General features: G+C 38.4%; 1 protein-coding gene across 3 annotated transcripts in view; it reads left to right on the plus strand.

The window, feature by feature from the left end:
- Nucleotides 1–12,458, plus strand: part of fkbp16 (FKBP prolyl isomerase 16) — a 168,858-nt gene that overhangs the window by 146,250 nt on the left and 10,150 nt on the right. For all 3 annotated transcript variants that reach the window (XM_057836243.1, XM_057836240.1, XM_057836241.1), the window contains one exon: nt 12,303–12,440. In XM_057836243.1, the coding sequence (XP_057692226.1) occupies nt 12,303–12,440 (138 nt within the window). The remainder of the gene's footprint in view (nt 1–12,302; nt 12,441–12,458) is intronic.

Raw genomic sequence — 12,458 nt, forward strand, 5'->3', positions numbered from 1 at the left:
ATCATTCAAATGCTCTCTAGCGAACCGCAGACCGGCCTGGACGTGTACTTTCTTCAGCAGGGGGACACGTCTGGCAGTGCAGGATTTGAGTCCCTGGCGGCGCATTGTGTTACTGATAGTAGCCTTTGTTACTGTGGTCCCAGCTTTCTGTAGGTAATTCACTAGGCCCCCCCGTGTGGTTCTGGGATTTTTGCTCACCGTTCTTGACGCCACGGGGTGAGATCTTGCATGGAGCCCCAGATCGAGGGAGCTTATCAGTGGTCTTGTATGTCTTCCATTTTCTAATAATTGCTCCCACAGTTGATTTCTTTACGTCAAGCATTTTACCTATTACAGATTGTCTTCCCAGCCTGGTGCAGGGCTACAATTTTTTTCTCTGGTGTCCTTCGACAGCTCTTTGGTCTTGGCCATAGTGGAGTTTGGAGTGTGACTGACTGAGGTTGTGGACAGGTGTCTTTTATACCAATAATGAGTTAAAACAGGTGCCATTAATACAGGTAACGAGTGGAGCCTCGTTACAAGAAGTTAGACCTCTTTGACAGCCAGAAATCGTGCTTGTTTGTAGGTGACCAAATACCTATTTTCCACTTTAATTTGGAAATAAATTCTTTAAAAATCAAACAATGTGATTTTGTTTTTTCACATTCCGTCTCATGGTTGAGGTTTACCCATGTTGACCATGTAATCTTTTCAAGTAGGAGAACATTCACAATTGGTGGTTGACTAAATACTTATTTGCCCTACTATATATATGTTACATTTACTTTGTTACATTTTCTTGCGTAACTATTCATTTGAAATAGTTGGAAGCCTTTATTCATTTACTTTTGGAATAAAATGTTTTAATTTTACAGACGAAAACATTTTTAGTAAACGTCGACTAAAACTAGACGAAATCAGTCGAGTTTTTGTCAACAAAAACTAGATGAAAACACATTTTGAGATGACTACAATATGACTAAGACTTATAAGTATTATCATCCAAAAATCTAAGACAAAAATTAAAAGGTCTGCCAAAAACAACACTGATTGTAGGTGAGCTTCTTTCTTAATCTTGACTCTTTTTTTGTGTGTGTGTGTGTGTGTGTGTGTGTGTGTGTGTGTGTGGCTAAATTTGGCAAGCAAACATGCAAGAAAAAAATAAAAGTTCACCACTTCATGTTTAAAGTATACTCAAGACAGAACAAATAAAGTACAATTTAGAGGCAATTTAGTTGGGGAAAAAAAAGAAAGACATTAGCCTTGGTGAAAAAGTTTAGACTCTGGTGTAAAACGTTTAGAAAGGTTTTAACTCCATCAGTGACAGCGGTGAATCTTTCCATATGTGAGCTCCAATGAGCACATCATGAATTGTGAAGGTCACAGGTTATACTTACAGAGATATCTCGGAAAGCAAGTCGCAGACACAAAGCGCAGACCTCCGCCAAGGCCAAAGTGTTGACAAAAGGATTGAGTGTTTAAATAAACTCAACCATGTTATTATTGTATCACTCAGTCTGCTGCCACTACACAGATTTGTGTGATTGTGCAAATGATGCTTCCATTCAAATCCCATTCACTTTCTCTGTGACCAAAAGCAAACTCGTTTTCCACCTTCGTCAACTTAAAGATGCCATTTAAAAGTTAGAAATTCTACTTAGAAACTAGGGGTGTGACAAAATATCGAAATTGTGATATAGCGTGATACTTTGTATCAGTTCGCTTTGTACTTGGTTATCGATATGCTCCTGCCAAGAATCGGGATATCGTTTTAAAAAGGTGTCAATTTCAAAAAAAAATTAAATTAAATTAAAAGGAACCAACAAGTTGCTACCAAAATCTTCCACCATAATAGTGTCTCAGTTAACTCGAAGGCTGCATCGGCGGTACTCGACACCCAATCCATTTAGACTGGGAACGTTCGTTCATTTGAAATCAGGCATTTGAAATACAGTCATTCTGTCCGATTTTCAGGGCATTTAGAGGTCACTTGCTGTTCATTTTAGGCAGAGGCGGAGTTTGACTTTTGGGGCGGGGGGGCACAACATGTTGATGACCCCGAAACGCAGTGTCAGCAATAAAATTAACTTACAAGAAAATTTATAATAATAAGTTGACAATGAGCGCTTTTTTCCCATCATTGTTGAGGGGAATTCTAAATTGGGCTGCTTCGGCAATACTTTTCGCCAAGATCGTCATCCATTGAATTAGGGCTGTCCCAAATGACTAATTTTCTCCCGATTAGTCAGCCGACTATTTTTACGATTAGTCGACTAATCTAATAATAATAATTAAAAAATTTTTTTTTTTACTAATTTAGCAATGAAATTTTTGTTGACGCTTATCAATTCACAAAAACATATTGGAACACTTAAATTATTTATTAAAGTACAAATAAACCCTTAAATAACAATAAGAAATCACAAATAAACAATGAGTTCAAATGCTGATAGAATTAACTAGTGCAAAAGAATGGAATGTAAATAGATTCAGAACACTGACTTCACCTTTCCAACATTATTCAAAACAATTCTTAAAAAACACCTAGCATTAATATTATAGTATAGTACTACATATAATAGTATTATAATAATTATAATAACTATTCATTGCCAATCAGATTTTTCATAAAGGGTGTCATTTTAAAGGATTAGTGTAGAATCTGAATTCTGAAGTATGTGGGATTAACTCCAGAAATTTATTTAAATGACGAACATGACATGCTTTTATTTTGAAATGTTCACCGGAAGTGCGTTCGCTAAACCGTTAACTTTAGCTTTACACTCCGCAAAAAAACCCAACACTTTTTGTCATTACATGTAGTGTCAGTAATAGATTTTTTTGGGTCATTTTTTTCGTTTGCAAATGCTGTTAACCAGCGATTTTTCATGTCTGAAGTGTCACCTTTTAATCGCAAATTTGCTTTCACGAGATCACTGCCAATGTTTTATAGCAGGCTAAAGTAAGTTGCCTTTTTTCCCCCATTCACCTCAGTGTAACAGTGCTAACGAACAGTGTTTAATATAGATGTGTTTTCTAATTTTGTATGTCTGAACTTTAATTCTACTGCGTGTTGATAAGAGAAAGGAACTGGAGTCTCATATGCCATCGGCATGCACGCACCAATGTATGCACGCACGCGTGCAGCGATAAAAGGCAGCCGTGAAAATTACCGCCCTCGTTTTTATTAGCCGTGTGATAAATGGACTCATTGCATATCGTGACAGGCTGAGCAACTTCAATAAAACATGTCGTTAGTTAGTTAGATTGACTTACAAACTGGGTGACGGCGCTTTAGGTGTTTTTTCACGGCCGACAGCCAAGCTTGGCATTGAAGAGACAGGACAAAAGAGTGTACCCTCCTCTTGTTTCTTTGAAATACAGTAAGTCAATGTTTTGGACACTCTGGTGCGCTTTTTTGGCTTTGTGCCGCTTTCCCCGCTTGCATACAGAGCGTCCGACATTCTGAACTTTTCACGCATATATTTTTTTAACCCTTCATTAACTGTCGACGGGATGTTGTGCTCGTCGACGGATTTACGTCATCGATGACGTCGACTATGTCGACTAGTCGGGACAGCTCTACATTGAATATGGTACGCCCATCGGTGTCGTGCCAATGTAGTTACCCCAGTCAAAAATTGTATCAAATGTGCATAGCCATATGGAGGTAGATTTGTGTCTTTATTATTCAACAAAAAAAATATCGCTTCAATAAAAATAAAAATAAAAAGTGTTTGAATGCAAAAATAAATTTGAAACTTAAAAAAAAACTGAAAAAAAGGCAAGTGAAAGCTATTATTTTTTTGGGGGGGGGGGATTGACGTCGGTTTTTTTTGATGGAAGCAACTTTTTGATTGAAGTTATGTTGATTTGTTTTTGGGCCACATTTTGGCTGGGACATTTTTGTTTTTATTATTAAATCAAAAACTTCAATCCAAAAGAAAAATTTCACCCATAGAAAAAGTTTTTCAATGTAAACAATTATTTGAGATTGAAAAATCTGCATTTGAACAATTTTTCAATGAAAAAGTTTTCTTTGATTGAAGCAATCCTGTTTTGTGTTTGGGCCATATTATGATTAGGACATTTGTGTCTCAATCATTCAATCTCCCAAAAAAGTTGCTTCAATCAAAAAAAAATATATATTTTCGATCAAAGGGGGAAAAAAACAACAACAAAAATTTTTTTGTTTAATTTTATGCAAAGCAAATACCCATCTACGGTGCTCGAAAAATAATTTTGACCCATTATAAAAAATATACTTTTTTAGTTCATTTCAGTCATTTTTGTTGCAGTTTTATAGCTTAATATAACTTTTATATACAGTGGTACCTCTACATACGAAGTTAATCCGTTCCAGGACCTTGTTTGTAAGTCGAAATGGTCGTATGTCGAGCAGGATTTTCCCATAGGAGTACATTATAATTCCATTAATTTGTTCCACAGCCCAAAAACCTTCACTAAATCCTTATAAAAATACTGCTGGTACTATTACAAATGGCAATTACACATAGCAAAACAAATAAATTATAAATCAAAATCGGAATAATAATAATAATAATAATTCCTGTATTAATGAAACGAATCGGGTTCTAATGTGGCGGACGTTTTTTGCTGACCCTGAACGCACCGCGGGGCTGACGTGCCAGAGACAGACCCGTGAGTTTGAGTTTCACTTTCACTTTGAATGTTTTCTTGAGAACACCGTCAATTGCGGCAGACAGAAGGTGTTTTTGTTTTGAATAAGTTGTGAAATAAATGATAAAAACGTGGCGAAGTTGGCGATTTCTCTGGAGATGTTACCACAATAAGAATTGTCAGCTTAACTTATAAAGACTGGCGAACGATGGTCGGAGGAGGACCGTGGAGATGTATTGTTGAGCCATTTCACGGATGCCCACCCTACGCTCATATTTTTCTGTCATTTGCATCTTCATTTAGAAGGTAAGCGTCAACTTTTTCCTTGTTTCACCACCTGTACCAACCTTTTCTGAAACCAGTGTCGATTTGTCACACAAGAAAATCCGCCGTGCATTCGTCTGCGGTGCTGCCATTGTCGTCGTATTTCGAGCATGTCGTCGGATGTAGAAACAAATGGCGAGTCAAATTTTACGTCGGATGTCGAAAAGTTCGTGTGTCGAAGCGATCGTATGTAGAGGTACCACTGTATATAGGAAAGTCAAATACATGCAATGACACTTTTCGGACACCGGGGGGGGCTGATTTTAGGGCATTTATGGGTCATTGCCTGTTGCGTTTGAGTCACTGCCTATTCACTTGGGTGATTCCCAGGTCACTTCCTGTTCTGTAACGCAAAATCAACAGGAAGTGACCCATAAAATACCCCAAAATCAACAGGAAGTAACTAAAATCAACAGGTAAATGACCTTAAATGGCCCAAAATGACCTCATTGCCTGGCGTTGGCTGTCACTGATGGCCATAGACGTTCAAGCCGTTTGAACTGGGACGGATGGCACCGAATGAACGAATGTTCATTCGCTGCCACCCTCCCAGTTCAAATGGATTGGACGTCTACTAGTGATAAACTCATTCCAATTCACAGCAGAATCTTGTTTTCCTGTTTATTAGTTGTTTGTAGAATTTCATCGATTGATTTCCTGAGCAATGTATCGATAATCGTTGTATCGCCATATCGTCAGATCATCGTTATCGTGAGCTTTGTATCGCAAATCGTATCGTAAGGTACCAAAAGGTTCCCACTCCTAGTAGAAACACTTAATAATTTTTGCTGCCGGGCCGCTTCTGCCAAATGCTTGTTCTTTCTTGTTTGTTTGACTTGTCTTCCGCGCCGCACAGCCACACGGAGACATGACCGAGCACATTGCAAAAATAGTACAACTAACATTGACACTAGTTAAATATTGTCATTTAGGAGCAGCGGTACGAAAGACACATTACTCATCCTTTTCAGTCAATTCATGGACTCTTGATCTGAAAAGAAAGTTGTATTTGGGTGGATTAACTGTTTATAGGGCACTCATTTAACTCATTCGATGACAGCCTCTCCCTGTGTCAAGGGTTCGGACGTCTCGCGCCGTCAATGGCAGTGAAAGATGAGCGTTCACGGCAAGCAGAAGTGGGTAGAGTACCCCAAAATTTTACTCAAGTAAAAGTAGTGTCCCTTCAAAATAATATTACTTAAGTAAAAGTCATCATCCAAAAAATTTACGCAAGTACAAGTGAAAAATAATTTGGTGAAAAGAAGACTCAAGTAATGAGTAACATTGTGAGCAACTGCTTATGATATTTGATTTATTTTATTTTTTTATTAATGAACAGTTAGTATTACTTTTTTTATTTTTTTTTTAAACCTGTTCTGTTCAGCTGTTTGACACAGAGAATGGAAGTCTAAGTGCCCGGTTGGTCTGAACAGTTTTAATGTTTCACATTGAGAGTATGGGGGAATTATGGGAGTTATGGGGGAACAGAAGAAAAAGGAGCACAAGAGAAGAAAGGAAAGAAAAACACAAACGACCACAAGAAATACATTGAACTAGTGCTGTAACGATTTATCGATTAACTTGAGTATTCGATTAGAAAATAATATTCGAATTAAATTTTGTTGCCTCGAGTTTTCGTTTAATTAAAGTGGGGTAATGTTTTATTTTGAAAGTGTTTACATTTAGTTTATTGATTAGGATGGATACATTGCCCTCTTGTCTGCCTCATTTCACATGGCTGAATCCAACTGCTCCCTGTTAAGACCAACGTAAGCTAAGTTTTTTTTGGGCTAATGTTTTTTAATGCATTCGTAATTTAGTTTATATGTATATTTAGCCGTTTTTTTTTTTTTTTTTTTGGTAGGAATATGATTCTGAACCATTTGTTAAGAGCATTGGGGGAAAAAAACGTTAGCATTTTATAGCATTTAAGCTAGCGGAGTTTTGCCATGTAAGTTAGCCAAATTTTCTTTTATTGTACATAAATCCTCATTTATTTATTTTTAATACCGTTTGGGGCTCAGCTCAGGTATTTTAATTTTTCATGTTCTTTTTCCAATTACTCGATTATTCGACTAACTTGTTCATCGATTAATCGACTACTAAAATAATCGATAGCTGCAGCCCTACATTGAACGTCTACATTAACTACTAATATGTTGGTGCTATCGTCAGCTAGATGTATTTCCGGTTGACACCATGTGGGGAACCTGTTGACCAGGGAAAGAGGGGGACGGAGGTGGGAGAGTCTATAAGCTAAGTGATTGAAAGGGATAGAGTGTACACAAATCAAGGCAATTAGTTTATAATAAGTATTCTCACTTCTATCCATTTAAAGAGAATAAATGTAGTTTTTTTTTTTTTGTTTTTTGAAGAGTTGTCCGATATTATCGTGTAGCCGGTATTATCGGCCAATAAAAGGATTTTAAAATCAGTATCAGTTTTTCATTAACGATCTTGGGCCAATATGCCTATGGCACTTCACACTTGCACTTGATCCAAAAAAACTGATCGTTACATCACATTACAATTAGCCATAATATTTTAAGTCCTCAATCGCATGTTTAGGTATAGGTTTGATATCGGTATCTGATTTTTGGAGTTGGACAATATCGGGATATCTGTTATCTGTTAAAAGCCATTATTGGACAACTGTAGTTTATTTTTTTAATTGAAAAAAAAATAAAACAAAACAGTAGATACTGGATTTATTTTATATTTAAAAATAGCTTCAATAAAAAAATAAACATGCAATTGTTCTCCTTATGTAATGTCATTTTATTTTATTTATTTTTTTGATTAAATAAAAACAAAAACAAAATTATTTATAAATATATACGTATATTGGAGCAATAAAAAGCGTGTATTTCTGTTTTTTTTTTTCCATTGTTATTTTCTTTTTTTTCTATTAAATTAATATTTGATTTTATTTATTCATGAATATATTATATATATACATATATATATATATATATATATATACATATATACAGTGCTGCTCAAAAGTTTGTGAACCCCCTCAACATTTTGGAATTTTCTATTATTTCAACCTGATTTCCTAATCAATCAGTTCAGTAGTTTTTTTTTGTTTTTTTAACAGTTGTGTTGTCGAGACTAAATTAAAAAGAGTTTTCATCAACTGATGTAGGTGCAAAATTGAACTGTTTGGTCACAACCAAAACCGCCATGTCTGGCGAAAAGTCAACACTGCATACCACCAAAAGAACCTTCTCCCAACAGTGAAGCATGGAGGTGGGAATGTCAAGATCTGGGCTTGCTTTTCATCCTCAGGACCTGGACAACTCCACATAGTCCAGGGAATCATGAATTCTGAGGAATATTGTCAAATCCTAGAACATAACCTGACGCCATCTGTTTTGAAGTTAAAGCTTGGCAGAAGGTGGATCACGCAACATGATAATGATCCAAAGCTTTCCAGCAATACAACCAAGGAATGGCTGAAAAAGAAGAAGATTCGTGTTCTGGACTGGCCCAGTCAAAGTCCTGACCTAAATCCCATTGAAATGCTGTGGCGGGACCTGAAGCGAGCAGTTCATGCCAGACGCCCATCAAACCTCTCTCAACTGACTGCGTTCTGCAAGGAAGAATGGGCAAAAATCCCCCAAAGTAGATGTGAGAGGCTGATTAGTCACTACAGAAACCGTTTGGTTGAGGTAATCTCTGCAAAAGGAGGCGCAATATCCTATTAACTGAAGGGGTTCACATACTTTTGCACACATGATATCTGAGTTTTTCTTAAATCAACCACTTTTGTTAAATAAAGAATGACAATATAACTATTTCTTTTGTTTCAGTCCATTATTTGGAATGTCAGTATTGTGGATTTGGGTATAACTTAACATTTAATAAGGTTATTTTAGTTTTTTTTACAAAAAATCTGACCATCGCTGTGGGGTTCACAAACTTTCGAGCAGCACTGTATATATATATATATGTATACACTGGACTCAACTTTTGGGTCATTTTCAAGTGTTATATTGTGAGCTACAAAATGTGATGTCCACGAATGTGCGCGCCAGGTCTTTATGAGGCTGTTTCTTTTTTAATCTGTATTAATTAGCTGGAGTTTGGAAATAGAAATGTTGTCAAATTGCTCTTCTTTCTAACCTGTTCCCTGAAGGGTTACCAAATAGCATCTCGTACGTTGAAAAACTCCTAAGTCGAGTCTGACGTAACTCAATGCACCACTGTAATATTAAATGCATTTATACTTGTCTTAAACCATGCTGGTTCAGTCCTGACTTTTTTTTTTTTTTTTTAATAATGTGCTGCAAATGATACCCAAGCCATTGTTTTTAAGGCCTGCCCTAGATTGTAACACAACATTCACAACACACTATCATAACCAGACCATAACATTGCGTCTAGACAAAACCAAAATATCAGCCTTTCTAGTAATTACACCCTGGCCTCACAGATGACCGGATCAAATACTTTCAGCTTCATTTTGAGCAACGCTGTGAGAAAATCATAGTGGTCACCAAACATTAGCAAATAGTTTGGTGTACACGTCAGACTGGACACGGATATATATATATATATATTTTTTGTGCCTAAAGAAGTTTTAGGCTGCAGTATCACAAGCATCTGACAACATTTTACAACTACTGTATTTTCCGCACTATAAGGCGCACCAAGAAGCCTTCAATTATCTCTAAAACTAACAGCCTTATAATCAGATGCTCTCTGTATGAATATGGATAAATATTGGTTAATCATGGCATGGCATTCCCATTAGCGCAGCTCAATCTAGCAGATGCATAATCCAACCCCAGCCATTATTACTACTAATACTACTACTATTGCTACTACTACTGCGCCTTATGTGGTATGCCCTTTATATGAAAACAGTTTTAAAATAGGCCAATTATTGCAGGTGCGCCTTAAACACTGATGTGCCTTATAGTGCGTAAGATACGGTAATTGATTTAGGGTTTAAAAGCTAAATAGCTAGAGAATAGGGGTACGGTACGGTACTGTACGTTACGTAGTGTAGTGTAGTGTAGTGTATGGTCGGGTAGGATATACTGTATGGTAGGGTAGAGTTGGGTATGGTAGGATATATGGTATGGTAGGCTAGAGTAGGGAAGGGTAGGCTACAGTAGGATAGGCTAGAGTAAGGTATGGTAGGGTAGGCTAGAGTAGGGTAGGCCAGAGTAGGCTTGGCTAGGGTAGGGTACGATATATGGTAGGGTTGGCTAGAGTAGCGTAGGGTAGGCTAGGGTAGGATACATGGTAGGGTAGGATACATGGTAGGGTAGGCTATAGTAGGGTAGGGTAGGATATATGGTAGGGTAGGCTAGAGTAGGGTAGGCCATAGTGGGCTAGGATAGGGTAAGGTAGGCTAGAGTAGGGTAGGGTAGGGTAGGGTAGGGTAGGGTAGGGTAGGATACATGGTAGGGTAGGCTAGAATAGGGTAGGGTAGAGTAGGATATAGGGTAGGCTAGAGTAGAGTAGGATATATGATAGGGTATGCTAAGGTAGGGTAGGGTGGGGTAGGATACATGGTAGGGTAGGCTATAGTAGGGTAGGGTAGGCTATAGTAGGGTAGGGTAGGGTAATATATATGGTAGGGTAGGCCATAGTAGGCTTGGATAGGGTAAGGTAGGCTAGGGTATGGTAGGGTAGGCTAGAGTAGCGTAGGGTAGGCTAGAGTAGGGTAGGCCAGAGTAGGCTTGGCTAGGGTAGGGTACGATATATGGTAGGGTAGGCTAGAGTAGGGTAGGGTAGGCTATAGTAGGGTAGGGTAGGGTAATATATATGGTAGGGTAGGCTAGAGTAGGGTAGGCCATAGTAGGCTTGGATAGGGTAAGGTAGGCTAGGGTATGGTAGGGTAGGCTAGAGTAGGGTATGGTAGGGTAGGCTAGAATAGGGTAGGGAAGAATATGGTAGGGTAGGCTAGAGTAGGGTAGGGTAGAGTAGGATATATGCTAGGGTAGGCTAGAGTAGAGTAGGGTAGAGTAGGATATATGCTAGGGTAGGCTACAGTAGAGTAGGAGTGGGTACGGTAGAGTAGGAGTGGGTAGGGTAAGATAGGGTAGGGTAGGCTAGAGTAGGGTAGGACATATGGTAGGGTAGGGTGGGGTAAACTAGAGTAGGTTAAGAAAGGATATATGGTAGAGTAGGCTGAAGTAGGGTAGGGTAGAATATATGGTAGGGTAGACGAGAGTAAGGTAGGCCAGAGTAGGGTAGGGTAGGGTAGGGTAGGATATATGGTAGGGTAGGCAAGAGTAGGGTAGGCCAGAGTAGAGTAGGATGGGGTAGGGTAGAAAAGATGGTAGGGTAGGCTAGAGTAGGGTAGGGTAGAATATATGGTAGGGTAGACGAGAGTAAGGTAGGCCAGAGTAGGGTAGGCTAGAGTAGGGTAGGGTAGGATATATGGTAGGGTAGGCTAAGGTAGGGTAGGGTGGGGTAGGCTAGAGTAGGTAAGGAAATGATATATTGGTAGGAGGAATTTTTTGGGATGGGATGGGTAGGGTAGGCTAGAGTAGGGTAGGAGGAGTTTTATAGGATGGGATGGGTAGGGTGGGGTAGGGTAGGCTACGGTAAATTAGAGTAGGGTAGGATATATGGTAGGATAGGGTAGGGTATATGGTAGGGTAGGCTAGAGTAGAGTAGGCCAGGATATATGGTAGGGCAGGCTAGAGTAGAGTAAGGTAGGGTAGGCTAGAGTAGGGTAGGATATATGGTAGTAGGGTAGGGTAGGGTTGGCTAGGGTACATGTTAGTTTGGGTTGAGACAATGTATAATATACATACAGTGGGGAGAACAAATATTTGATAAACAGTGGATCAAATACTTGTTCTCCCCACTGTATATGTAAAATAATATACAATAGTGACAGATTTTGGTAGTTAGATATTGGTAGTTACCATGTACTGGTACGTGCAGTACATTACACAATTTTATGTTATGCTGCCCTCGTCTGGGAATTTTGAATACTACAGCAACCCTGTATCTGGCCGAGCTTTGCATTTAACTTTTTTACTGCCATTGACAGCAAAAGACGTTCAGTCTAATTAAACTGGAATACTAGCATTGAATTATGTTTCACTCCCATTGATGGCAATAGGCGTCTATGAGGGCCGGCAGCGAACGTTTGATCGCTGCTCCCCCCCCAAGTCAAATTGGATTGAACTAATGACGTCAAAGGCAGCAAATATGTTAATGTGGGAATATTTACCTAAATATTTAGCTGTCTTGAATACTAGATTTTTTTTTTTTGACTTTACTTTTTTTTATTATTTTCTACCAATCATTGTATTTGTTAAACACATAGTTATTGTTTGATCATTTGAATTTAAGATAATTTTAATTATCCAATTCCCTATGGTCAGGCTATCCACGCTGAGCTTTCCAAGCTTGTAAAAAGGCAGTCTGGAGGCAAAGCCATACGGGAATGGAAGGCCAAGCCCGCAGAGGTGCTCGGAGACAACATCACACCTTTCCTCCTGGCCTCCAAAAATACCTCATCGGTAAGATGGAAAATGTGA

This window comes from Corythoichthys intestinalis, chromosome 5, assembly GCF_030265065.1.
Source record: "Corythoichthys intestinalis isolate RoL2023-P3 chromosome 5, ASM3026506v1, whole genome shotgun sequence".
NCBI classification, from domain to species: Eukaryota; Metazoa; Chordata; class Actinopteri; order Syngnathiformes; family Syngnathidae; genus Corythoichthys; species Corythoichthys intestinalis.